General features: G+C 46.3%; 2 protein-coding genes across 3 annotated transcripts; both read left to right on the forward strand.

The window, feature by feature from the left end:
- Positions 1 to 618: 618 nt before the first annotated feature.
- On the forward strand, positions 619 to 16698 carry CDKL2 (cyclin dependent kinase like 2). Its single transcript, XM_080373709.1, has 13 exons — positions 619 to 1091; positions 5161 to 5355; positions 6246 to 6424; positions 7325 to 7437; positions 7751 to 7890; positions 8942 to 9030; positions 9540 to 9666; positions 10556 to 10830; positions 11303 to 11393; positions 12128 to 12239; positions 12361 to 12467; positions 13188 to 13280; positions 14924 to 16698. Exons 1-12 carry the CDS (start codon positions 924 to 926, stop codon positions 13245 to 13247), a joined length of 1656 nt encoding a protein of 551 aa, XP_080229835.1. The 5' UTR covers positions 619 to 923; the 3' UTR covers positions 13248 to 13280; positions 14924 to 16698.
- An 83-nt stretch (positions 16699 to 16781) lies between these two features.
- Positions 16782 to 22944, forward strand: RCHY1 (ring finger and CHY zinc finger domain containing 1). Of its 2 annotated transcripts, none has more exons than XM_080373717.1 (9): positions 16782 to 16894; positions 16978 to 17097; positions 17218 to 17333; positions 17504 to 17582; positions 18814 to 18858; positions 18961 to 19019; positions 19977 to 20003; positions 20287 to 20407; positions 21375 to 22944. In XM_080373717.1, the coding sequence occupies exons 1-9, from the start codon at positions 16835 to 16837 to the stop codon at positions 21501 to 21503; spliced, it is 756 nt and encodes a 251-aa protein (XP_080229843.1). In that variant the 5' UTR covers positions 16782 to 16834; the 3' UTR covers positions 21504 to 22944. The 2 variants fall into 2 exon arrangements, with proteins under 2 accessions (XP_080229843.1, XP_080229844.1); XM_080373718.1 differs by having other exon boundaries at positions 21427 to 22944.
- Positions 22945 to 24585: the final 1641 nt, after the last annotated feature.

A 24585-nucleotide genomic window follows, 5' to 3' on the forward strand; every position in this document is an offset into this window, starting at 1 on the left:
TGCTGCGTACAAAATGTTGTCCCCTTCTTCTGACAAGAATCTGGTCTTAAACCTTTTAATTAATGAACATAATTACCCTTGTCTACAGGGGCAGGTTTTTTTACATCAAATCAGTAGACATTCATTTGTGTGCTCAGTACCTTTTTTTGCATTTACTTGGGGAGAGAGACAGCTGACAGACAAGGCTTCCTGAGGGCTTCACTGGGCTCCACTGGTTTTGTAAAATTTTAGTACAGGATTTGCAGGCTGTTGTGTTTAAAGAAAACGGATCGGTTTTGATACAGTGTATCGATTCATTAGTAGCCAAGGAATCTCATACAGCCGACACCAGTACCATGTGGGTTTGCCTTAGAAGAGGCATCGAACTTAACAATCTTTTTGTAAGAAAAGCGTAAAATATCAGGGCTACAGCCTTTGGCGCTGGCACAAACACACACGAGGCGGGCCCGTCAAGAAATAAACGAATAAACCGCGCCGGGCCCCCACGACCGGGCCGCAGCCCCTCGTCGCGACGGGGACACGCGGTACCTCCGGAACCCCGCCCCCGCGACCCCCCTCAGCCCTGCCTCCCTCATGGGGCCAGCCCACCCTCCTCCTCCTCCTCCTCCTCCTCCTCCTCCCGCCACGGCGGGGCTGCGGGCCGCTTCCCGGTACCGCCGGTTGCGGCAACTCGCCTTCTCCGCCCAGCCGCCCGGCCGGGTCTGCCGGGCGGCTATTGCGACAGGTGGGGCGTGCGCGACGGCTGCGCTTTACGGCGGGCGGTTGTTATGGTGACGGTGCCTTGGGTCCAGGCCTGCTGCTGTATAGCAGCGCTCGGTAAATCCCCGGTCCCTTCAGCCCGTCCCGGCGCCTTCAGCCCGCCCCGACGGTGTACCTAGCGGAGCTTTCACCGTCCCCGGCCTCCCCCAGGGAGAAAACTGGTCATGGAGAAGTACCAGGTGCTGGGCCTGGTGGGGGAAGGCAGCTACGGGGTGGTGACCAAGTGCAGAAACAAGGAGAGCGGACAGATCGTTGCCGTCAAGAAGTTCTTGGAAAGCGAGGATGACGCGGTGGTGAGGAAGATCGCCGTGAGGGAAATCAAGCTGCTGAAGGTGAGCAGGGGACTGTGAGAGCGGCTGAGGGGAGCCGACCTGCATTTGCCAGCAAAGTCTGACCAGAGCAATGGTTTTTTGATGGCCTTGTGTTTAAATTCGTAGCTCCTCGTTCAGCTGGGAGACGTTTATGTTGCAGTACAACATCCGCCATGAGCCGCTGCACCGGGTTGTTAATACAGAGCGTGACTTTTTTTATTGTGAAGCTCCTGCAGTTACTACTCCAGCAACCCACCTTGCTGCAGGCAAGGGGAATGGTGCAGCCCAGCATGGGTGTTCTCTGGGGAGAGAGAGCAGCGGTGTGTCAGTCCAGCCTCTGCTGGGCTCGAGGTACCTCCTCATGGCACTATTTTGAAACCTATTCAGGTGTTTAAATACCTTTGTGAAGGCAAATGACTCCAAGCAGAACAGTAACCTTCATGTCTGTGGTTGGAGGTTTTTCTTGCAGTAAAGGTGCTAGCTGGTATGGGTGAGATCTACCTGTAGGGACTTCATGGGCTCTTGGGAGGAAACTGCCTCTTGTGACTCCTTAGTGGTCCTTTAAGGAGTGGTGTTTATTTGGTGAAGTTGTAGGATAGGTGTCAACTTAAGCCATTGGATCATTTTGAGAAGGAAACACAGCTTCCTGTGTAAATCTGACCATGATTTATGAAGTTTAACTAAGTCCAAATGAAAAAAGACTCAGTTGGGCCCTGTTTGTATTTCCATGAGCAACAGTTCATTTAGTCTTTGAGTTGTAACCTTGCAGAGCTGCATTTTCCCTTTGGCTGAGTGCTGTGCTTGAGTTGCCTTGTTAAACCTGACTTGCACAGAAACCTGCTTATGTGCCCTGTATTCAGGAGGGAAAGGTACAAGGAAGGGAGGCCCAAGGTCTCTACTGCTTGCTAGTAGTAATTGTCCCCCTCTGTGTTGTGTATCAAATTCAGTGCCAGCTGGCATGATGTCCTCTGCTGTTTGAGTGCATGATTTGCCAGGTATCAGTTGTGGATGCTCTATACTCACCTAAATGTCCAGTCGCCCTTTAGCCTGTTGGCTTCTTATCAGCAATGTTATGTGGTGTAGCCTCATTGCATGGGTTGTTTTGTTAGAAGTGCTTCTCTTCATGGGCTGTAGATACTCTGGGAAAATACCCAGGAGCTGTAGATAAACAGAATTTTGTGTGTATGCTCTTCAGTGTTCTGTCATGTGGTCTTTCTGCTTCCTGTCTTGTCTTTCTTGCAAGTTCCTAAACTGTTTTACTGCCATTTTTTTTTCTGCTGCATGTCTTTGTGAATAGGATGCTAAGAATGCAGGGTGGCATTTTGTGCCAAGACATACATCCTTTGTTCCTTTTGCTTTTTTGACCACCTTCAGCTCCTGTGTTTAGTAGCAGTAGTTGCAGCATTTTCCTTCTTCCCTTGTCCCACAGGTGGTATGCACAGAAGGGTGCTTGTCTCTGTGCGTGAGCACGTGGTAGCTTTGAGCATTGGGACACAGGTGATGTGTCTGGTGAAGAGATGAAGGAAAGTCTTATTACAAGTTGGAATGCATCTAGGCTTTTCCTCTGATGCAGGATGTTCTAGAGATGGGAAATACATGAAGACCCATCTTCTCTCCTCTTGGCTGCCACAAGTGTCTCTTTGCAAGTCTGCCAGACTATAGTCCCTGTGCTTCCCTGGGGGGAAGTGATCTCTGCCATCACTGCAAGAGCTACAGACCCTTAGAGTTCATAAAAATGTACATGCTGGAGCTTGAGAGGCAGCCAGCAGCTGAGTGTTGTCCCCTCAACTGTATTGAAGCAGATGTGTGTGAGTCTGGATTGTACCTGATCTGTTGGCCAAGCTTGCTTAGTTATTGAGTCAGAGTGTGTACCACCTCCCAGGTGGTGGTGGGAACTGATGTGTTTTCCTGGGTGAATGGGAACTTGCCAAGTTCCCATTTCCATGTATACCTCAGTCAGTGTGGCCTCTCTCAGTGAAAATAAACATCTAGACATTTAATCTTTTGGTAGTTTCTTCACTTGCATGCTTCCTATGAATCTTTTTTTTATTATTTTTATTTTTATTATTATTTCCTTTTTTAATTTATTTTTCTTTTCTCCTGTTCTGGAGTTGGGGAGAAATTTAATTGTGGCTGAAAACAGCAAAACCTCGTCAGGTGTCCTGTGCTGGGAAGAAGTTATTCTTGAGAAAAGAGCTTTTTTGCTCATTGAACATCTTTTCTAAAATCTTCACTTTTTAGACCTTCTAAGAAATCTGGGTCTTTGACAGATCCAGGCGCAGGTTGGCTGGCACTTCCACTGCACTGACAGAGCATTTCCCCTACAATTTCCTGCTTTGGACAGTCTGCAGTCCTTTTGCATTTTCCTGTGTGTGTTGTGATCCCTGGGCTATGGTGCAGCCTTCAGGCAGCCTCCAATGTTTCCCTGCTAGGCTCCAAGCTAATAAATAACTGGGCATTGTAGCATGGTCTGTTTTGTTGCAGTGGTGTGTGATAAACCGGTGTTACAAATGTGTAACCAATTGGAGGTGGATTCTTGTCTGGTCAGAATAGGATGACAAAGTAGCTAGAAAATACAGCTGCTTTTTTTTTTTTTCTCTCTCTCTAAACTATATTTGGCATTCCCCTCTGCATAATACTGGGGGAAAAAAAATTCTTCAAATCCTTGACTGGTCAGTTTTCACTGTGAATCCACTAGACACAGTTTAATAGAGGCTGTTTAATTGTTAACACTATTACAGGTAAGAATGCTGAACATTCCTTTTATCTATTTACTGTGCTTTTATTGTGGCACATGTTAGTTGCTGTAAATATGTATAAGCTGGCAGTGCCAACAGAAATGCTTTGGGTATGGTAGGAGCTTAAAAGTAAAGTCTTCTGTTGGCCTTACTAGAAAAAATTAAGATGCAGACACTGAGTAGTTGGTGATGAATTGGCAGCGAGGTAGAACTGAGAGGTATTGCAGTGGCCTCTGTTTTGCCTTTATATGGGGGGTGAATGATATTTTTAAGGCGACACCCTGGAGAAAGGAGTAACAGAGAGGAATAAAACTTCCTGGAAAAAATGCGGGAGAAAAGAGATTAATCAGCTTTGGGTTGTTGGGAAGGGCAAAAAGTGTTTTGTTTTAAGAAAATTAAGAGCTGTCTTCAGCAATCCTTTGAATCCTGACTGGAAAGGGTAGCTAGCTAGTGTTGTTCTTCATGCCGTGCTCTGAGGGACCAGGCAGGGTGGCACAGTGTTACTTGGTCACCTTGATGAGAGTATCTCCTGAAGGAGTTCGAGCCACAGATCCAGCCCAATGTTACAGGAACAAGCTGTGTTTGAGCCACAGATACAGCCCAACCTTTTACAGGAACAAGCTGTGTTTATTGCTGCTTGAGCTGTTTGTAAGCAAAACTAGCAAGGAGTCTGTGCAGCTCACCAGTCATGGTTAAATGCCCTGTTATTCTTCTTGCAGTGGTCAGAGACATACTTGGCAGCATGCTGAACTTTACAGTATAAACCATCTTGCTTTGTCTTTCCTGCTAGCTCAGGGACCTGTGGATTTTCCTTTGCTACGGCAAGTCTTTGTGGGAGATGCTGTTAGGTGCCTGCTGTCTCTCATGTAACACATGCTCCTCTGGAATTCTTCTTGACTTCCTCAAGATTTCTCTTATGTGGAACATAAGCTTGCTCTAAAGCTTGTCACAATCAGGGCACGAGTTATCATTACCTCTTACGTGAGGAGAGTATTGTAAGAAGCAGAACACATGAGATTTTCCAACAACAGAACAGTGTATTTTGGGCATCCCCATTAAGAAGAAATGTCCTTAGTGTTTTATCTATTTTTACATTACAAAACCAGGTGCCTGCATATATGAGGTGGTGAAAATCCTCCAGATAATGTTAAAAAACTAAAATAAAATCAGAAAAATAAAACCTATTCTAAAATATCAGTGGGCTGATTTTAAGAGTAAATGAATGTGAGTGCCATGACAAGGGGAGCATTCCAGGGCAGTGCACTGGCTGGGTTGCAGTTAAAAGTATCTGGTTGCAGTTTACCCATTATATGCTGTCAAGCTCTCACAAAATATTTCCTGTTTTATAACAGCAACTCAGGCATGAGAATCTCGTGAACCTCCTGGAAGTATATAAAAAGAAGAAACGATGGTATCTGGTGTTTGAATTTGTGGATCACACGGTGCTTGATGACCTTGAGGCATTTCCGAATGGACTAGACTACAGCAGGGTTCGGAAATATTTATTTCAGATTATGAGAGGAATAGCATTTTGTCACAGTCATAATGTAAGTATGCACAAGTAGTCAGCTCCGCAGTTAACCTTGAATGAATAGATACAGAAGCGTGTGTTGTTGATATATATTAAAATTTAGAGAAATAAAGCTTTGGCTGAAACGAAAGAGGCAGAGCAGAAGGCCTGGACTGAATTCCATAGAAAATGTCAGAGCTTGATGTCAGCTAATCAGTCTGTCTCGGTATCTGTGAGTGTTTCAAAGGAAGGGTCCAGAGCTCCACAGGAATTCAGTACTTGGTGGCACCTTATAGTAGGATGGCTTATCTTGCAGAGGGAGATTTTCTCCTTCAAAAGTTTGGTTCTGATAGTGTCAATGTAAACATGTAGGCTTGCTTCTTCTCTTCAGTATTTTTAGGTTTTTGTTCTCAAGTGATTTCTAACACGTCTGCCAATTTAATCCTAGTTGTGTAACTGTATACATAAACACACACGCATTTGTGTATTTTTATGTCTAGGAAAATGTGTTTCATGAATTCCTGGAATACTCTTCACATTTAACTGCAGGACATGCCGATGGCCCTTGCAATACAGCTTTTAAACTTGTGGTCAAGGCCAGATTTTCAAGCATAATAAATTGTGCCTGTTAAAATACCTGTAGTAAATACAGGTGTAGAACATACATACGGCTGCAAAGAGATACATGAAATAAACATTTATGTGTGCAAAAATTAGAGGTTCTGTGTTTACCTGTGCACTTGGGTCAGTGCTTGTTCATTGACTGTGTGTACGTAGCTGTATTTTACAGACTCTGTGTGTTTCCCATGCCTGCAAAAATGTAATTTTCTACCTGGATGTGAGGAAGCCACTATTTTTGGTGAGCCAGTCAATTTACTCTGTAGAAACAGGGAGTTTATTTGTCTTGACTTGCTTTTCTCTGTGCAGATCATACATCGAGATATTAAGCCAGAGAACATACTAGTCTCCCAGTCGGGAGTTGTAAAACTATGTGACTTCGGATTTGCCCGTACTTTAGCAGCTTCTGGGGAAGCTTACACAGACTATGTGGCAACCCGATGGTACAGAGCTCCAGAGCTGCTGGTGGGAGATATCAAGTATGGCAAGTAAGACTGACATGTGAGGCTGCAGAAGGGTTGTGGGCTTGTGGGGAGTATGGAAAGGGTTGCTCTGCTTTTTTGGGAGGCAGGGGACTATTGCTTGGCAAACAGGTTAAAGAGAATGCTGTTCAGCATTCCCTGATTATTCATTTGTAAAAGTTTAAGCCTTCCTGTTCTCTTTCCCAGTCTGCAGCTAACTACTGCAAGTTTTCCTGGCTCAAAAGCCAAAGAGAGTCTTCAGAGTTCCTGGTCTGGTGTCTATAGGAGCTTTTCAGCTGCCAATGTTAGTATTGGGGAAGGCTATGATAGATCTCCCTCCTGTACAGATGGGGGCGTGGAGGGAAGCCAGACAAATCCCTCCAAACAATTCTAGACAGAGGTTTCAGGAGTGAGGAGGTGGAATGAATGAGTTTTTTCTTACTGGGATCCCCAGTGCTGCAAAACCAGGTCAGAACTTAAACTATATAATTCACAGGTCTGTCAGTACAATCATGCAGGTTTCTGTATGTGCCTGAATTACTTAAATTAATTTTCAGTAAACTTGCCTGAAGAGCAGATGCCTGCAGAAAGAGGAGCTGCTTACCTTTGCGCTCTCTAAAGTATAAGATTTGACTGATATGTTATGTTGTATGACTGTTTTTAAAGCACTGGGTTTTGGAACCTGATTTTACATCTGTCAGACTTCTGCTAGCAGTTGTCTGCTTCAGGAGCTGAATCTTTGCCCTTCATCAGAGCACTTGTAAGCTTGGAAAACAGCTGTCTTGCTGTTTAGGGGGGCAGAGCTGCCTTCAGGCCTTGTACCCAGCTGAAGAAGTGCTGTGCACTGGCCTGGCTCAGCCTGGAGATCAGAGACAAATGAAGCCATGCTGAGCTGGGGTGGTGTTTTGTTTGTTCATTTTTTCCCAGGGCTGTGGACGTGTGGGCTATTGGCTCTCTGATAACAGAAATGCTCACAGGAGAACCCCTTTTCCCTGGAGATTCAGACATTGACCAGCTCTACCATATCACCAAGTGCCTGGGTAAGAGCAACCTGTCAGGCTCCTAGTGCTTGCTTACTAATGAAGGGGTCAAAAATATTTTGACAGGGGGAGGAGGGTGTGAAGAGAAAAGCTGTGCTGAACTGTTTCTGAGCGCACATACTCTTAGTGCCTTTTACAAAAGGGGAGCTAGGAGCTTGTGAGTACAGTACCTGCTCATGATGCCCAGATAGAAAGAGAATGACCCAGACTGTAGCAATTATAGTAGTTCTCACCTGGGATTTCAGCCTCTCAAATGTTTCATGGAACTGTTCTGTGTTTCTTCCATGTGGTTGCTTTGCTTGTGTGATTCCAGGTAACTTAATTCCAAGACACCAAGAGTTATTCTATAAAAATCCCCTCTTCGCTGGCATGAGGTTGCCTGAAGTGAAAGAGGCCGAATCTCTGGACAAACGATATCCCAAGCTCTCTGCTGCAGTGCTAGATTTAGCCAAGGTGATTAACTGATCGTTTGTTGTGAACGTTTCTGTATTTATTTGTCCTTCACTTTGGGGAGCTGAATACAGCCTACAGAAAGGGCTGGGGCTGTTAAACTGGCTTTGCCTCGACTGCCCATGCAATGAGCTACTGCTTGGGTTTGTAGCTTAGTGAGGGCTGCAAGGATACAACAGCTACTATTTGGGGTGACAGAGGAGCCTAAGCCAGGCATCTCCAGAGCCAAAATGGTCACTGTATACCCTCCGGGGAGGATTTGTAGCATCTAGTGCCCCACTGATTAAGTTTTCTAAGGAGACTTGGAAGGTGAAGAAGAGCTTCACGTGTTGAAAGCATTCCCTGTATGCCTCACTGCATCAGTTGATCTTTTGAAAGGTCTCCCAAGAAGCTTTGCCCCTTAGCTGCTACCTAAGTGGATGCTTTGTAGATAATGGCCAGCCCCTTAATTCTTCCTTGCTAGCAGAGCTGTGTGGATATGGGGTTGCCTGCCAGCCCTCCCTTTACCTGCTGGTGGAGGCACTGCAAGCAGATAGGTTTGGATGAGATGGCATCCAAACATGTCCTTTGCTCTTGGAGCTGTATATCTGCTATGTGTGAGTTAGGAACCCTACCTACTAGATTCTGGACAATCCTTCCAGGGAGTGTTTTCTGTGCTTTCATACAGTAGTCTGGAGCACCGATATGTTGGGTAACTAAAACAACCTAAAAACAACATGGCTGTATCTGAAATGCCTGATGTTCAAAACAGATTCTAAAGCCATAGCCAAACAAATGTAACTGAAAACAAGGGAGGTTTACTGAGAGCAGAGCAATCTATTTGTATGACAGGTATTCCCTGTGCAATGAGTCTTTGTGAGCATTGGTAATTAGAATGGAAGCAGTTGGCAAACATTAAACTTTTTTGACAGTGGTGTCTCTTGGGTTCATCTCAATATAACAGGCCCTAGAAGGGAGAGTTTTGCAGCTCTTTTCTTGACTTCACTTGGAAACACTAAAGCCTTTGTTTCATCTCTAATGTATTTGCCTTCTACTGTGTATGTTTATTTGACAGAAGTGTTTGCAAATTGATCCAGACAAAAGACCATCTTGTGCTGAACTCTTGCAGTGCGATTTCTTTAACAAGGATGGATTTGCTGAAAGGTAAACAGTTCATTTCTTGCTCAGAGAATGCTGATATTAGAAGGACATTAAGCAGTTGTGCTGGAAGATTGCATGCTCGATTTGCAGAGCTGACAGCCACTGGAATATCTTGGGTTTGTTTGGTTTTAGCCTTCCTGGAAATAGGAGAACAGTTGAAAGGGAATGCATTGCAGTGGCATGTTTGCCTCCTTACCTTGTCATGGTGTTAATTCATTGCTGTGCATGCCTGGAGTCACACTGTCTTGGGTAGCATAGTCTTACACTGTATTCACTTTATGCATCTAGGCCAGGCTGGGATACAAACACTTTTATTGCTGTAATGGAAAAGCATGTGCTTGTATGATTTTATTTACTTTAATGGATACATCATATTTGGCTGGCTTCTCATTAGTTAAAGGCATGGTTTGTTTGATTGCTTAGAAGGCTATAGGAGCCTGGGCTCTAATGGTGATGTTGAGATTAACAGAAGCCTTTTTTTTTTTTTTTTTCCCTCCCCATCTCCGATGTAGATTTGCTCAGGAGCTTAAATTAAAGATTCAGAAAGATGCCAGAGACCATCAATTACAAAAAAAATCAAAAATCAGCAAAAGGGACAAAGATGATGTTTTAGAAGAAAGAAAAATGCTTGGTGTCCGGGTTAGTCCATCTTTATTTTTCAAACTTGGTTGCTTGTTTTTCTTTCGTGTTTTAAAATCACTAAGTAAGTATGTGCTGCAGTTTTAAGTTCATAGCAAAAATAGAAGCATTATTGTCAATTTCATTTTTTTAAAAAAAGACTAGATAAGTGTGCTGTCTCAGAGAAGCTCACCTTTGTAAGCCACTCTGAGTCTAAACAGTGCTGAAGACCTTGTTGCCTGGTTCAAGGCAGTTCATGAGGCCTCTGTGCCCACAGCTGTGACACTTGGTGCAATGCAACCCGCACACTATTGTGTGAAAGGTCTGTGCCTTTGGTTCTGTTTGGCTGCTACAAGGGTTCTTTAGCGCTCAGCTTTGCAGTCTGCAAGTGGCTATTTGGCCAGTCCCTTGCAGGTAAACTACATAGTGATGCAGTTATGGGCAAATACAGAGCTGAAGGGGGAGTCAGTTGGGAAGCATAAGTCATCCTAAATCACAAAAATGTGCTTGTGTGCTGCTGTTTACCCTTGTCAAACCCTATCTCCAAAATTACATATTTTGGTTTCAATCAGATACTAAGGAGTAGAGGCTTCAGAGTGACTTCGAGGTGACATTAGGCTCAGTTCTTATTTAATTTCTTTGGAAGTGACACAGGATACGGCTGTTCTTCCGCCATCATTTCTGATCTCATTCTAAGGTGACTTATTTACAGAGGGTGCTGGAACCCTGACAAGTCTCCTCCTGTCTGATGGAAAACAGAGGTTTTCTACTAAAAACAATTCCATCTTCATCAGATCCTTGCAGGATCATGCGGGTTTAGGCTTTTGACTTTTTTTTCCCCCATGCGTTCCTCTAAGCTACTCTATAAACATGGCTGTAAGAGAAAGACAATGCTTATCTTCCCAAACAGGATTTCAGCATTGACCCAAAGAGCAGAGATGCAAAGCTATTAAAGGCGAAGCACTCTAAAGCTGATGCAGAGAAAACAGACCGATCCTCCAACCTGAGCTCCCTCTATGACAGTGCGATCAACCCATTTAAAATAAGCCCTCAAACCAGCCTAAAAGATTCCAGCGGCAGCTTGGAGTATGCCAAGAATGCAAGCATAGTTATCCCTCCCATCAACCAGAACTTTTCTCCCACTGCAGTTGGGATGGGTCCTGTGCCTGGGAACCTTAATTACAGGTATGGGAAAAGACCTGAAAGAGGTTGTATCCATCATCCCTGTTGCTGAGGAGCTGTAATGTCCTGAGAGAGGTGCAGGGTGTTGATATGGGAATGTGAGATGTGGGTTTGGGACAGGACACAGCTAGGAACAGCTCTTGGGTGGAGGATTGTATGGGGATTGGAAAGCTCAGCTTCACCTCGAATAGCTGTGCATGTCCACACAGGCACAGGGTCCCTGTGTTTCTGCATTTGGCAGAGCTCTACTGAACAGCAGCAGTTTGCCAGCTGCTGTGACACTGTCCTTTCTTTGAGTCATGGCTTGTCGTTGGGACCAAACTTCTCTGTTAACTAAGCTCACAAAGGATATTCTCCCCGTGAGCCTTCTTTCTAAGCATTTAATGACAGTGTTTCTGGATGTCTTGCATTTGTTCTTCTTATACTCACCATCTTACCCCAGTTAATGCAAAATTTGGGGCATTTTTAATTGCAGAGTTGATGAAAAGAGTAAAAAATACCTGAACCCATTTCTAAAGCAACGGAAGTATTCTCCAGCAGGCCATTACACTGTAAGCTTGACATCGGTAAGTCGTATGTCTTTCCTTCTTGGCAAAGCAAAAATAAATTCTGAACTCAAGTGTGTGTTTTATTGTCAAGAATCCCATCTGTTGCAGCCTCCACCAAACCACTTCCTACAGGTGTGTCATTGGTTGTCCTTTACTAGTAGTTATCTTCTATATGAAACATATTTTGTGTCAGAGGACAATTTTAAATGAGGGGAGCAGCCCAACACAGTGTATCTGTGAGACTTGGAATATATCCATGGCCTCCTGCCTGGCCAGGAAAAGTAGACCATGTGTGCTGTGCTATTGAAGCAGAATTGAGGATTTGGATTTAACATGGTCAGGCCCTTACTTAGTCATGTCTGAAATGCATTAAAAATTGATAATGAAAACAAGTGAGATGGAAAGCTTTCCATTGCACTCACTACCTAGGCAATATTCTTTCTGTGACAGTAGGAACATTTGCCTGTTTACAGGTAACTAATCCGAGCCATTCTCCAAGTGCTGTATTTTGTCTCTCTGAAAGCAGTCTCGCTTAGATAATTTGGTGGGTTTTTGCTGTGGATGTTCCATTGCATAATGTATAAATGACAGTTGAGCAGAATGGATTCTTTCACACACATTAGAGTCTTCTTTTCTTCTTGCGCAAGTTCCAACTACAGCAGAACATTGCTGCATTGACACATTTTTAACCTTGAGAACGGCTTTGTTTTTTCTATGTTTTCATGAGCTTGTACTTATGCCCTTGATTACAGGTTACTAATGAAAAAAACATCATTCAGGCAAATAGGAAAAAATGGGAATATTCCAAGACAGATGTACGTTTGCCAGAACTAAATCACCTCCCTGAACTGAGAGGAGTGGAAGGTATGAGCCTTGATGCCTTCTAAATAAAACCTAGAAACTAATTAAGTGGCAGGAAGTAGTGTGCATTATGGCAGTAAGCTCTTACTTCCTTAACATTGTATGCCTTGGTTGTGTTTTGCAGCGTGGCATCCCAGATTTCTGAAAAAGGAAAACAAAACAGTTTCGGAGTCCCGTGTCCCCTCCCTTGCTGCTATTGACCTCCATAACCCAAGTCTGGCCTCACAGCAGGTAACAAAACAATGAAAGAGTTTGTGCTGCTCTGTATTTGTTTGGTTCAAGACTTTCTGAACAGCTTGACCAAAAAATTTCCAGTGTGACTCTAACAGAAGCAGAATTTGGTTTCTTAACTAAGTAAAAGGACCTGAGGCCTTATGCTGGGGGCAAAGAGAGGGGTCATGGATGAAACACGGGGCTCTATTTATCTCTCTGAGGTTAACTGAATACTAGATTCTCACTGCTAAGACAGACAACATGAATTGTTGCTATTTCAGCTGGCTGGATCAAGGTGGAATTAAGCCTGATTTACCAGAGTTGAAGAGAGGCCAGGAGGGACGTGTCCTGTGAGGAGAACTGTTCTGGCTATGTTAGATGTTGGGGGGCTGAGTGCAGTAGGGAGCGAGAAAGCATAGGAGTCAGGCATAGGGAGAGAAGGGGATATCTTGCAGCTCTCTTTAAGATTAGTTCCTCAGTAACATTGAAATGTAGTTTGAGAGGAAGTAATTCCGTAGGCAGTCACTTTGGCCTCTTTGCTTACAGCTGAGATGCAGCAGACTGTAGGGGGGGGAGAGGGGCAGGGGAAAGCATTTTTGAAGTCTAATTATCAAAAAACAGATTTGTATTAAGTTACATGTTGGCATTGCATATGTCCCTAGAAGGTGGTTTCTGATTGTTCTATTTATACTACACTTGGAAATGGACATTCTTTTTTCTTTCTTTCCCAATTTACAGTTGTCAGGGACCTTGATGCCTGATACATCAGAAGCCAGCTTCCCCAGAGTTGAGCACTAGCCTTAAGGAGAAGATCACACTTGCCTGTAAAAGGTAGGCTTTAATTTCTGCTGCGTGGTCTTCTGGTGGCTTTCAAATGGATAGTTTCATGAATGCTTACCTAGTGGGGAGGTGCAACAGAAAAATCTTTTTACCCTTCACATTCTCAGGACACCTAGCTACGACAGACCTCTTAGTGAGGGCAGTGCACAGGTTTCTTTATGGATATTGAAGTTGGCTGTGCTAGGTAAATAGTTTTCCTGAGCTAAGGTGCTGGACATTGGTATCAGAAATTAAGCAGCTCATGAAGTTGGGGGTTGAGCAAACTGATAGAATAACAAAAAGGGGAAACTGGCTGCCTTCACATGAGGAGTGGAAAAGATGGGTTGTATGCACAGCACTGTCGGGTGCATCACAGAAAATGGACTTTCTTGCAAGAAGGGAGAGAAATGTTTTGGGGAGCTTGTCAAGCTTAACACTAGGGAAAATTTTAGTAACTATGTCATGCAATCTATATTTATTTAATGTAGCTGTTGATAACCTCAGTGCTCTGCAAGCATGAGACAGGAGTCTGGGAGAGAAGGCTGCTTAGGAAAAGTGCTGTCTGTGTCATTGACTTGTAGTCTTAAGATTGAAGTACCAAGTTTGAACTCTGTGCCACTCTAGTTGCACTTTCACTTAGCATTGCATCTCATCATTCGAGGTTGAGAGGCTTTTAAATGTGGTTTTAATGGTTTCTCATCTTGCCCATTGAGAGACATGCAGTTCCATAAATAAGTAATTTTGTCTGAAAGAAAACTCATGGAAAAAATTGTTTTGCTTTTTTTGTATTGGGGTATTTTTACCTCTCATTGCTCAGCATCTTCCAGGGAGCCTGCTGTAAGTGTTGGAGTCGGTCTTATCCTCTTGAAAGCAAGAACTGCAGTGCTTAGCTGAGGGTTTTTACTGTCATGATCACCCCTCTTTCCTCACTGAGGTTGGGCAGAAGGACTGCATCTTCTGGAGGGCGCAGAAGCTGGGGAGAATAAACAAGGTGCTTTGGAAGGGTCTTCAGAGGCTGTGCTCTGAAATCTCACCAGCTCTATTGGAACCTTCCATCCCATATACATGGGCTTTACTCAGTGCTCTGGGTACACTGGCTCTGCCGGCCTGGACATGATCACACACCTGCCCCTCTGGGGATACTCCCTGTGGCTGCAGGGACCACCAGGCACTGCAGACTCCCTCCGCTCGTACTCGGTGTTAGTTACAGATAGCCACAAGCATCTCTTGGTAATACTGCTAACACGCAGGCTGCAAACTGTGCATCTTGTTTTGTTCTTTTGGGCTCTGGTGTTTCCTTTTTTAGGAGAGGGAGCAACTGCTGATTGAAATCTCTGCACCAGTGCTGCACAGGCTCTTAACCTGTATGAGTGTATTTGTCACTTATATTCACATGATGTGATGGCTCATATGCTACTAGGAAGAAAGAAGAAAAAACATTGGGATGGGAAGCAATCCTGATTAATAGAATTGGGGTGGGAGGGGAGAAACCTTACTAAAGTAGTCTCATCTGTGAAGCACAGAGGTGTAAGTTCACAGCTTTAGCAAGGTAAGGATGTGTAATAAATCAAAATAAAGGAAAGACCTCATCAGGGAGTACCTCTGTGATCTTCTTAGCCTGTCTGTGACATCATTCTTTTGTCCTCTTGATGCAGGTGGCTGAAACAGTGGGAACAATCCATCGGAGTTTCCAGGTGCTAAAGGTGCAAGGTCTCTGCAAGAGAGAGGAAGATCCCATAGTCTCTCGTTAGTGCAGCAGGCTGTCGTGGGAAGTGACTGAGGTCCAGTCTGAGGACAGAGCCCGCACCGCCATTGCTGCTGGATTTCTTGCGTGCAAAACAGCTCCTGAAATGTTGACTTTTTGGCCTGAGGCCAAGTGTTGTCTGAGGTTGCTCAGAAAAGAATGGTGGTTGTTGGTGTGTGGCAAGGGCAGATGCTGGTTGGGAGGGTTTTGAAGGAAGCTGGGGTTTCTTTTGTCTAACTGCTGCCCTCTGGAGGGATTTCTTTTTAAAGGAATAGCGAAGAGAGTAGATGGCTGCTGAATTTGCCATATTTTGGTGGGCTACCTGATCTGCATTGGAAAGCACTTTTGCCTTGACAAAAACATCAGTGAAGAAAACATTTGTGCAAGAAATACAATTTCTAAATGCGTAAATGTTCCCAGCTATTCCTTTGAAACCCTTACTAATGTTCAGCAGCATGCATGACCTTGCATTAGGTTCCTTTTCCCCTCTGTGCTTTCGTCCCTGTCTTTGGGCAGTTGTCTTTGGGGTGTTTAACTGGGCCAGTGGTCTGGCCACACTGGGTGAATGTCTGGCAGCTGTTACTGGCGAAGGAAGAATATCGGTGTAAAATACCAAGCTGTGATGTGGATGGCATGTGAAATGGCTTCTGTGAGCATTCAGTAACTGGCTTAAGTCATCGGTCCTTTAGATCCCTGTGGGGAATGGAACACATAAGTGTAAAACTCAGCAGTGGCTTGTGGGGAGAGAAGGGTGGCATCGCTTTTATCTTGGGACTGTTACACCATTTTTGCTTAACTGCCCTCAGGTTGGCTGTAGTCAGTTCTATGGTGTCCCTGCGTTTCTCACAACTCTGTTTTCTGGCAGCTCGAGGCTTCTGTCGCAGTTCACACCCCTATACGGTGTAGTTAATTTTGGAATTTTTCTTTCCACAAAACATGGCCTTTCCTATCAATGTATCATGGCGAAATACAGTATGGGTATCATTGGATTTAGAGCTTTGTGGCTATGCTGTGTTTTGACATGTACATTAAAATTTGTAAATAAAAGGGATTCAAATTCCAAATTTCTTGCTACTAGTGTGTGCTCACTTGGTTTTCCCTGGACTTGGTGTTATACCTGCTGATTTGTATTGGTGGCATTTGAAAAAGTTTGGCATTTAAAAATAAGTGCTGAAATCTGGCATTGAAAAATAGGACTTTTGACTCAGTTATTTACTAGTTGACATCGAGTTTATTGCAACCATTTACAAGTGCAGGTTCCTAATGTCCCTCAGCAGCATCTGGACAGCGCGTAGCTGACCATGCTTATCCAGTGTGCTCTTGACCTTCCCAGCTTGGCTGGCTGACTGGGTGATAGCCTGGTGATGTTCCCGTTGCCCCCTGCTTTTTCTTTGCCACTAACTATAAATTGCTCCACGGTAGCCCACAGCAAATGCTCTCAGCTGGCCGTAGCAGTCATTTAGCTAGCCGTGGGCAAATGCAGCCGAGCTACTTGCCTGAAGCTCTCCACGGCACCAGCCGGGGCCAGGTGCCTCTCCCAGCGCCAGCAGAGGTGCTCGGCCTCAGCACCCGCGGGCAGTGAAACGGCAACCAGCCCCTCCTGGGAAACGCCTGGGGGGAACCCGGGCTGCCCAGCTAAGGGCTGCCTTCCCCTGCGCTGCAGCGCACGGCCAAGAGTCTGGGCTTTATTATGGCGGGGGGGGGGGGGGGGGGGGAACTGCACCCTGCTGCCAGCTGCCTGCCCGGCGCCCAGCTCCCGGCGGGGCGGAAGCGGAAACGACGAGGCGGCCGGTTGGGGGCGGGGGCGGCGGGGGCGGCGGCCATGGCGGCGGGCGGGGAGGAGGAGGGCTGCGAGCACTACCGGCGTGGCTGCCTGCTGCGGGTGAGGCGGTGGCGGGCCGGGCCGGGCCGGGGGGCAGGTGGCGGGGGGGCCGGGGCCGTTCGCTGAGGTCGTGCCGTTCGCAGGCGCCGTGCTGCGGGAAGCTGTACGCCTGCCGGCTGTGCCACGACGGCGCCGAGGGGCACCGGCTGGACCGCTTCCGCGTGGCCGAGGTGCAGTGCACCCGCTGCCGCCTTCTGCAGAAGGTGGGTCCGGTGGTGGGGGCCGGAGGGCGCCGCCATTTTGGGGGGTGGCGCCGCCATGTTGTGTGGGGCGCCGGCGGCGCGCCTAATGGCCCTCTACTCTGTTCCTCCCCGGCGCGGCAGGCCCAGCAGCGCTGCGAGGGCTGCCACAACCTCTTCGGCGAGTACTACTGCGGTATCTGCCACCTCTTCGACCGCGACAAGAAGCAGTACCACTGCGCCGAGTGCGGCATCTGCAGGTGACTGAAGCGGGGGGGGGGGGGTGGATGGCCGGCCTGAGGTGGAGGGGTGGTCTGTCTGAAGGGCAGGTGGGCTCCCCATCCCGGCCCCAGCCCCACTTGGGATGGGAGGGTGGCAGGGTGGTATGGAACGGAGCGAATCAGCTTTGGCCTGCTGCTTTTCTCCTCAGGATCGGGCCAAAGGAGGATTTTTTCCACTGTTCAAAATGCAATTTATGCCTAAGCTTGAGTCTTCAAGGAAAGCACAAGGTAAGAATACACCGGTTCACTCCATAGCTTAAAAAAAAACCCTTGAAAATGGAAGGTGATAGTGCCTCAGCTCTGTCATCAAAATTGAGAGTAAACCTCTTCACACCAATGTAACATTAAGAATCAGGTGTTCTCTTTACCTACAGTGCTGGAGGCATGGGGGATAGCTCCACCCAATGTGCACACCAAATTACTCGAGGGTACACGTTACATACAGTAGAGTACTTGTACACTCATTGTGTGTTACATATTCATTTTCATTCATGCGCAGGCTTGGTTACAAGTTTCTTGCTTCTAATGCAAACTAGTACATATCCTCAGATAGCGCTGTTGAAATTTTTTGCCAGCTACACATGCTCCCCCAAACTAGTACATATCCTCAGATAGCGCTGTTGAAATTTTTTGCCAGCTACACATGCTCCCCAGGCTGGGGTTTGCCCTCTTTTGAGGGGGCTCTTTGAGTGGGGAGGTCACAATCTCCCAATGCCGCAATTACCTTTTTTCCTACTTTTAACCAGGTTTCTGTGAATTGCAACGCTTTATCAACTTGTCTCCTCTTGCAGCCAGAACTTCCTCACTTGGAGTCTTTTTTCTGCATAACTTAATAATGGTGTTCTTTTCACCATCCATTCTCATCCTTCCCAAGGCTGACTCCCTTGATTAGAAATCCTTTCATTTGTTACTTTTAACAACTTTAGAGAGCCAGCTTGGCCTAAGCTTTATGCACAGATTTGTTTAACGTCTGAATCAGTTTGGTAATTAAGGACTTGAGGCAACAGCTCCATCTAAGGCCGTAGGGACGGTGAGAGCAGCAGGTTCTCTCTCTCTTAAGTGCACCTAACAGCACTGCAGAGTGCTTCTGGGCTGGCTTTGCTAGCAGTTGAAGCTATAGGAAATAAACATCTTAGTCTCCTCTTCTAGAAGGAGCTGTTGATTGCAGATCTGCCAGCTTAAGTTTGAGCTCCCGTTCCTGGTGCAGTGTAGGAAAAGCTAAGCTGCTTGCTGCTGTGGGCGTTCTGGGAGCTATTTGCTTATGTATACTTCCAAGCTGTTTGTTTTTTAATATGCTTAGCCACCCATTAATTCTCAGAACTTCAAACCTAAATGCAATCTGTAATGCTTCATACATCTTTTCTTACCATTCTAAAGAAATTTTAGAATTTAGAAAAATGCAAATATCCATGCAGTAAAATAACCTTTTTGGTTTGTTTTTTTTTTTGTTTTTGCAAAGTGTATTGAAAACGTCTCCAGGCAGGACTGTCCGATATGTTTGGAGGTGAGCTGCATCTTTTCATCTCTTAGATTTCTGTGTGGCTGTATTTTTGACTGTCTTTGAATTAATTTTCTTGTCTTTTGTCTGATACTTGCCTCGAAACAGGATATTCACACATCTCGTGTTGGAGCTCATGTTCTGCCATGTGGTCATCTTCTGCACAGGTAAAGCACTGCAGATACTTGAGAACAGGCAATAGCCCCTGCCTTGTGCGTGGTGTTTATTCAGTGTCACTACAGGCCTGGTTAGTCTGTATCAGCTACTGGGAGCTGGTTTCTAAGGGGCCCACACGGCAGGGGATAGTCTCTGTTTAATGAGGAAATAGTTTCTTTAGAAAGGTTGTCTTCCTTCCGCAGTAAATTTAGGTGGTGGCGGAGGGACCTGTATACTGTTCATGCTGAATTTCCTTCTGTTAGTACTTGGAAGTTTCAAGAATCTTGTAGCGAGGTCCCTCCTTGGTGCATAAAGCAGTTGCACAGTGGTTTTAAGGGGTTGGTGGCAGCTCATCAGTTCAGTTTTAGATTGTTTCCTTAAGACAGCCCTCCAAGACTTCCAGTGGAGCACTCTTGCGCTACAAAAACTGCCATCTCTTGGGATTTTGAAGTGATGTATAGCATTGGGTGCCATTGGAGGAACAATTGCCACATGTTTCCTTTCCATTTGCCCTTTCTGCTTCTGTCTTGTGTTACAGACGCAGCTTTTTGTTGCTCTGTTGGCTCTCATTTTCCTTGCGCCGTTGTCTCTGTATGCTAAACGGCCTGTGTTTGACACAAGTCTGTCCAGACAATCTTCTTTCAGCTCCTGTCCCTCTTAAACTTACTTTGTGATGATCACTCTCTATATTTTCAGCTAACTTGAACCACAGAATCCTTGTCATTGTATTGAGTCTTGCGTTAGGTTAGAAGACCTTGGAATGGAATCAAATGTGCTTTGTCTCTGGATTTTTGCCCAAGTACCTGGTGATCTTGCTGGGAAGCTTTCTTCTCACTTGGACTCTGAATATTTTTTTAACTTCTGATGTGGGGATAGTGGTGTGCCTTTTCCATTTTTTCAGTCCAAATGTGTTACCAGTTAGTAATAGCATTCTTCTTGCTGAACTTCTCATTGTGTTTTCTTTTCAGAACATGTTACGAGGACATGCTAAAGGAGTAAGTATTTCTAAACACCTCTTAATGTTGTTGTAGTCCAAACAGATTCCTTCAAGAGGCAAAGATAATGATGCCAATCCTGTACCAAATAACTTAAAGCCAACTCTTACAGGGATAAGGGACTTATAATTTCCAGTTCTGTTTGCAAGAACTTCTTGATTCGTGGTGTTTCTCTTTGACTGGTATGATACGAAAGTGGTCCTTTTGGCTGGACTTGTTTCATGGCCCCACTCCGTCTTCTGATTTAGACTTTTTTTCGTTGTTGTTTTTTCCTTTCTGCCAGAGGTTACAGGTGTCCTTTGTGCATGCACTCAGCTTTAGATATGACAAGGTACTGGCGTCAGCTGGATGACGAAGTAGCGCAGACTCCTATGCCCACAGAGTATCAGAACATGATGGTCGAGGTAAGAGATGCGACTTGCACCGATGTCTCCATTCTTGGCAGATCTGTGCCTTTGCAATGCTGGCAGTAGAGGGCACTAGGCACTTGTACTGCATCAGAAGTCAGCCTGCTGGTTAGGGAGTAATGCAAACACACAAAAAGAAAGCACCCCCCACCTGCACTCAAAAAAATAATTAAAAAAAACCCAACCCCAAAACCACAACCTCTTGGTGGTGTAGTATCACACAGTGAAGAAATGGCTTGATCTTCGGCGATATCTTGCTTTCTCCATTTGTGTTAGGTGCTGTCATAGCAAAAAGCAGGAATGTTTGTTTGTTAACAGTTCAGAGCTTCATGTTCCACACTAAACATGGCAGCTTTTCAGCAAAAATATTCAGCTACTGATCAAGGCTGGCTCACAGAGGCAACTTCTACTTTCTCTGTTTCTTCATGTTAACTCAGAACTGTGAGACTGGTTGCTATTTGCAGGTAACACCAAATTGAACAGCACTGGTCATTGATGTTTTAGTTGCATCTGTTACAGTTTAGACAACCATTCTGCCAGCTCTGGGAGTCAGGATATTTGGAAAAAATCTCCTTACTGTCTATTTTGAGAAGAATGGTCGCTTGCCTGTCTTGCACAGCAGGCTGGCTAATGCTGCTAGCTGCTGTTGATCTGCTCTCGGTTTTCACTTGAATGGTTTCTCTGGTGGTTTGCTTCATCAAGAGGAGAAGCCAAAGCGTGTCTATACGCGACTTACCCAGGGAGTCACCTTGCCATACTAAAAGTAAATTCTCCAAGATTATGCAGTGTGACCTAAGTATTACAAATGGTAAAGTTAAATCAGTCCTGCTGTCTTGAAAAGAAAGATAGTTTCTGCTTCGTCCCCTGATGGCAAACCAGTTCAGTGGTTGCTAGAATCATGGTTGTAGTATATTGCTGAGTGTTCCTGCTGATGCTGAAACCTCCCTCTCATTTCTGTGTGTAGATCCTTTGCAATGACTGCAATGCCCGGTCTACAGTGCAGTTCCATCTCCTAGGCATGAAGTGCAAAAACTGTGAGTCATACAATACTGCCCAAGATGGAAGATGTCAGCTGCCTTTGGAGGAGCAGTGACCGAGATACATGCTGCATTCGGCTGGTTGAGGAGGACCCTGCTGTGAAAGACACCACGTTAAAAAAAAAAACAAACAAAACACCAAACTTGTCAGTAAAAACTTATTCAAAGTTGTCACAGCACTGGTGAAACAGTTACAAGATTTAATTAATTCTGGTGCAAAGGAGTTTTGCTAATCACACACCCCTCCCTAGTACCTGGGGCATGGTGCGGTCAGGCCCTTGAGGAAATTTCCCTGTCGAGCAGGGCAGTGCCCGAAGGAGGTTGGTGTCTGGAGAGAACAGCACCCTTCAAAAGAGCCATTTACTGTGTCAGAGAAGAGACAGACTAGAAGAATAACTAATGAGATGCAAAATGAGAAGTGATAAGCAGCTGACGCAGCAGAAGATGTTTTGGGGCAGCTGAAGGTTGTGAGCTAACAGGAGGTGGAGGTATAGCAGCCATTCTGGTTGCAGCTGTTGAGGAAAATTTATAGGTTTGAGAGTGGCCTTTCTACATAAAGCTGACATCTGCAAAGTTTTTTATGTAAGTACTTTTTGTTCCTTTTAAATGACGTGTTTGTTCTAGGGCCTTGGAGCCATCGGTGTGAGTGGCTGGAGAGGGTGTGAGCTTGCAGAAATTGCATCCTTTGGCTTGATTTCTGGATGCATGAATTTCTGGAAGCACATGCAGAATTTGCTTTGAAACAAGGCTGGCCTGCCTGCGTAGGTGTGGTGAACGGCCTAAAAACCAAGCTGCAAGGCTGCCTTTCTGCCCCGGCCACCCATCTGACCTGCCATCTCTTCACTTGGATGCCTTTGCCAGCTGCAGTTGCGTTCACACCCGTTCGTTCATTTACGTACAAAGGCCGAGGTGTCGTAGGGTTTTAGACGCTTACGTAGCTTGATGTTCTGATAAGTGAAGCACATACAATTGTCTTGTCAGGATGGACAGCGGGCCAGTGGGTTGGGCTGAGCCCAAGATGTTTGGTAAAGTACCAGCAGCTCATAGAGGCACTCAGGTAGTGCAGGGACCAATTTGTTGTGTTTTGGGGTTTTTTTAATGGTATCTGATTTCACTGGGGGGGAGATAACAGAGGAGTGCTTTTTTTTAAAAAAAAAAAAAAACAACCCCAACAAACCGCCCTTCCCGCCCAAGGTGTTTTGCAGTCTAAGTGTGAAAGTTCTTAGTTTCAGTGCAAATAGTCTCCAATAATGAAAGTGCTTAAAGCCCCAAAGCCCAGTTATTGTTCACCGTACAACTACTTGCTTTTGTGTTACTCCTCTGTAAAATGACAGCTTTTCTTAATCTGACTGCCCCTTTATGTCTGAAATACTAGGACTCGGGTGGTAGTCTTACTGTAGCCTGCCTTTTACTGGGGTATTGTGTTTTTTCTGAAGCACTTTTCTCACTGCTATAAATAAATGTAAAATAACATCTCTATTAAAACAAATGACACTATGTGTGTCTCTCCTTTCACACATGTACTCTGGAAATTCCCAGCTGAGTTTAAACTATGATTCAATGCTGAAAAAAGAAAGAGGGTTGGATGCCTGGAGGGGTGGCCCCTGGGTTATGAAAACAGGGATCTGAACAGCCCCTGTATTTCCATGTTTCTGTGGGTGGTGGGTGTTCTTCCCCTTGGTGCGGCTGGGACTGGTCCCGGTCTGGGCTTCCCCAGTACTGGAGGGCTGGGATGAGCTGGAGCAAGTCCAGCAGCGGGATGGGAGGGAAGATGGAAGATGGTGTGGTGCCGGTGGGCAGGTGCTGGATCAGGCCTGCAGGCTCGGCTAGGGCTGGCTCTGAGCAGCAGCTTGGACGTGATGCCATCAGTCACCCACACTCTGCTTGTGACCTGCTGCGGGGAGGTCATGTTACCTGCCCTTCACGTGGGAGACTTAAATTTTTGCACAAGTATTTAAATTCAACAACAAAGCCCCCCCTCCTGCATCACGGAACCTCTCCGGCAAGAGCAGGAGCACCTCTGCCCAGGATAGCACTGAGCCACTTGTCTCCTTGCACCTTAACGGCGACGCTTTCCGGTGGTGGGTTAGCCGTGCCGCGTGCTGGAGGGGAGGCCGCCATAAATAACCGTGACACTGCTCCAGTCATCCCAGTGAGCTGTGCCAGGAGCCCGGCAGCTGCCAAAACCCCATTTCTTAAGGTCCCAGCCCACATCTCCGCTCTCCCACCCCAAACCTGCCCTGGCTGTCCTGCCCCTTCCAGACTGCGGTGCCGGGGCCACGTGCAGCAGAGCAGGCGCTCCGGGTTGAGGCCGGCTTTCTCCACCCTGCAGTCCAGGTGAGTCCTGTGGTGGGGAACCATGTGTGGGGCCAGGTGGGCTGCACTGGCTCACCCAGAGCCCATAAATCGTCTCGGGGCTGTGCTGGGGGGGAGCAGGGTGCTGGTGAGGGGGCAGGGAAGGTTTCCTTTCCCGGTTGTGCCGGAGCAGCTCCCTACCTTTGGGGGTGCTTCTAGGGAAAGTGCTTTTTGGAGAAGCTGGGGGGCTCTGGGCTGTGCTGGGCTCCAAGCGGTAGTTTCCCCTGGGGGCTGCTGTTAGAATGCAGGAAGCTGGCAGGGCTGTGTTGTCTTCAGAAGTTGGAAGTGCAGAAGGAGCGTGGCTTGGCTCCTTGCTGTCCCCTCCATCCTTGCGTGAGTGGGGGGTGGGGCTGGCTATCATGGCGAGCATCTTCCTGAGGGGCTGTGCCCCGGGGAAGGGGCTGCTTCAGCTACGGGGCTGTGAGTCCCTGCTGCCACAGGCCTACTGAGGGAGATATTCCTGTGGTGCTGGCAGCTCCGCTTGACTCGAAGCTCCTGTAGGTGGTAAGAAGGACTCACCTTTTGCTTGTGGTCCCTCCATTGAAGCTGCCAGCAAGACTCCCTGCTGCTTTGGAGCACCCTCCAAAGGTGTGCTGTCACCGGGTGACTTCACTGCCTTCCCTGGATGGAGACCTGCTCCCAGGTAAGCCCTGAGGGCCACTGGAGCTCACATCACCTCATCTCAGAGCTCTGTGGTCTTGTAGGGAGATGCCCAGCTCAGGCAACGGGGCCACGCAGAGGTTTTTTTTAACCGTGAGGAAACAGCAGCCCTGAGTGTGTGGC

This window comes from Falco punctatus, assembly GCF_963210335.1.
Source record: "Falco punctatus genome assembly, chromosome: 1".
In the NCBI taxonomy this organism is placed as follows: domain Eukaryota; kingdom Metazoa; phylum Chordata; class Aves; order Falconiformes; family Falconidae; genus Falco; species Falco punctatus.

Bases quoted from the DNA above. Each gene is read 5' to 3' on its own strand.
- CDKL2 (XM_080373709.1), top strand. From the start codon at position 924: ATGGAGAAGTACCAGGTGCTGGGCCTGGTGGGGGAAGGCAGCTACGGG. The intron at 6,425-7,324 runs GTAAGACTGACA...ATTTTTTCCCAG, and splicing joins GGAGATATCAAGTATGGCAA to GGCTGTGGACGTGTGGGCTA. The intron at 10,831-11,302 runs GTATGGGAAAAG...TTTTAATTGCAG, and splicing joins CCTGGGAACCTTAATTACAG to AGTTGATGAAAAGAGTAAAA.
- RCHY1 (XM_080373717.1), top strand. From the start codon at position 16,835: ATGGCGGCGGGCGGGGAGGAGGAGGGCTGCGAGCACTACCGGCGTGGC. The intron at 16,895-16,977 runs GTGAGGCGGTGG...TGCCGTTCGCAG, and splicing joins GGCGTGGCTGCCTGCTGCGG to GCGCCGTGCTGCGGGAAGCT. The intron at 17,583-18,813 runs GTAAGAATACAC...GTTTTTGCAAAG, and splicing joins GTCTTCAAGGAAAGCACAAG to TGTATTGAAAACGTCTCCAG.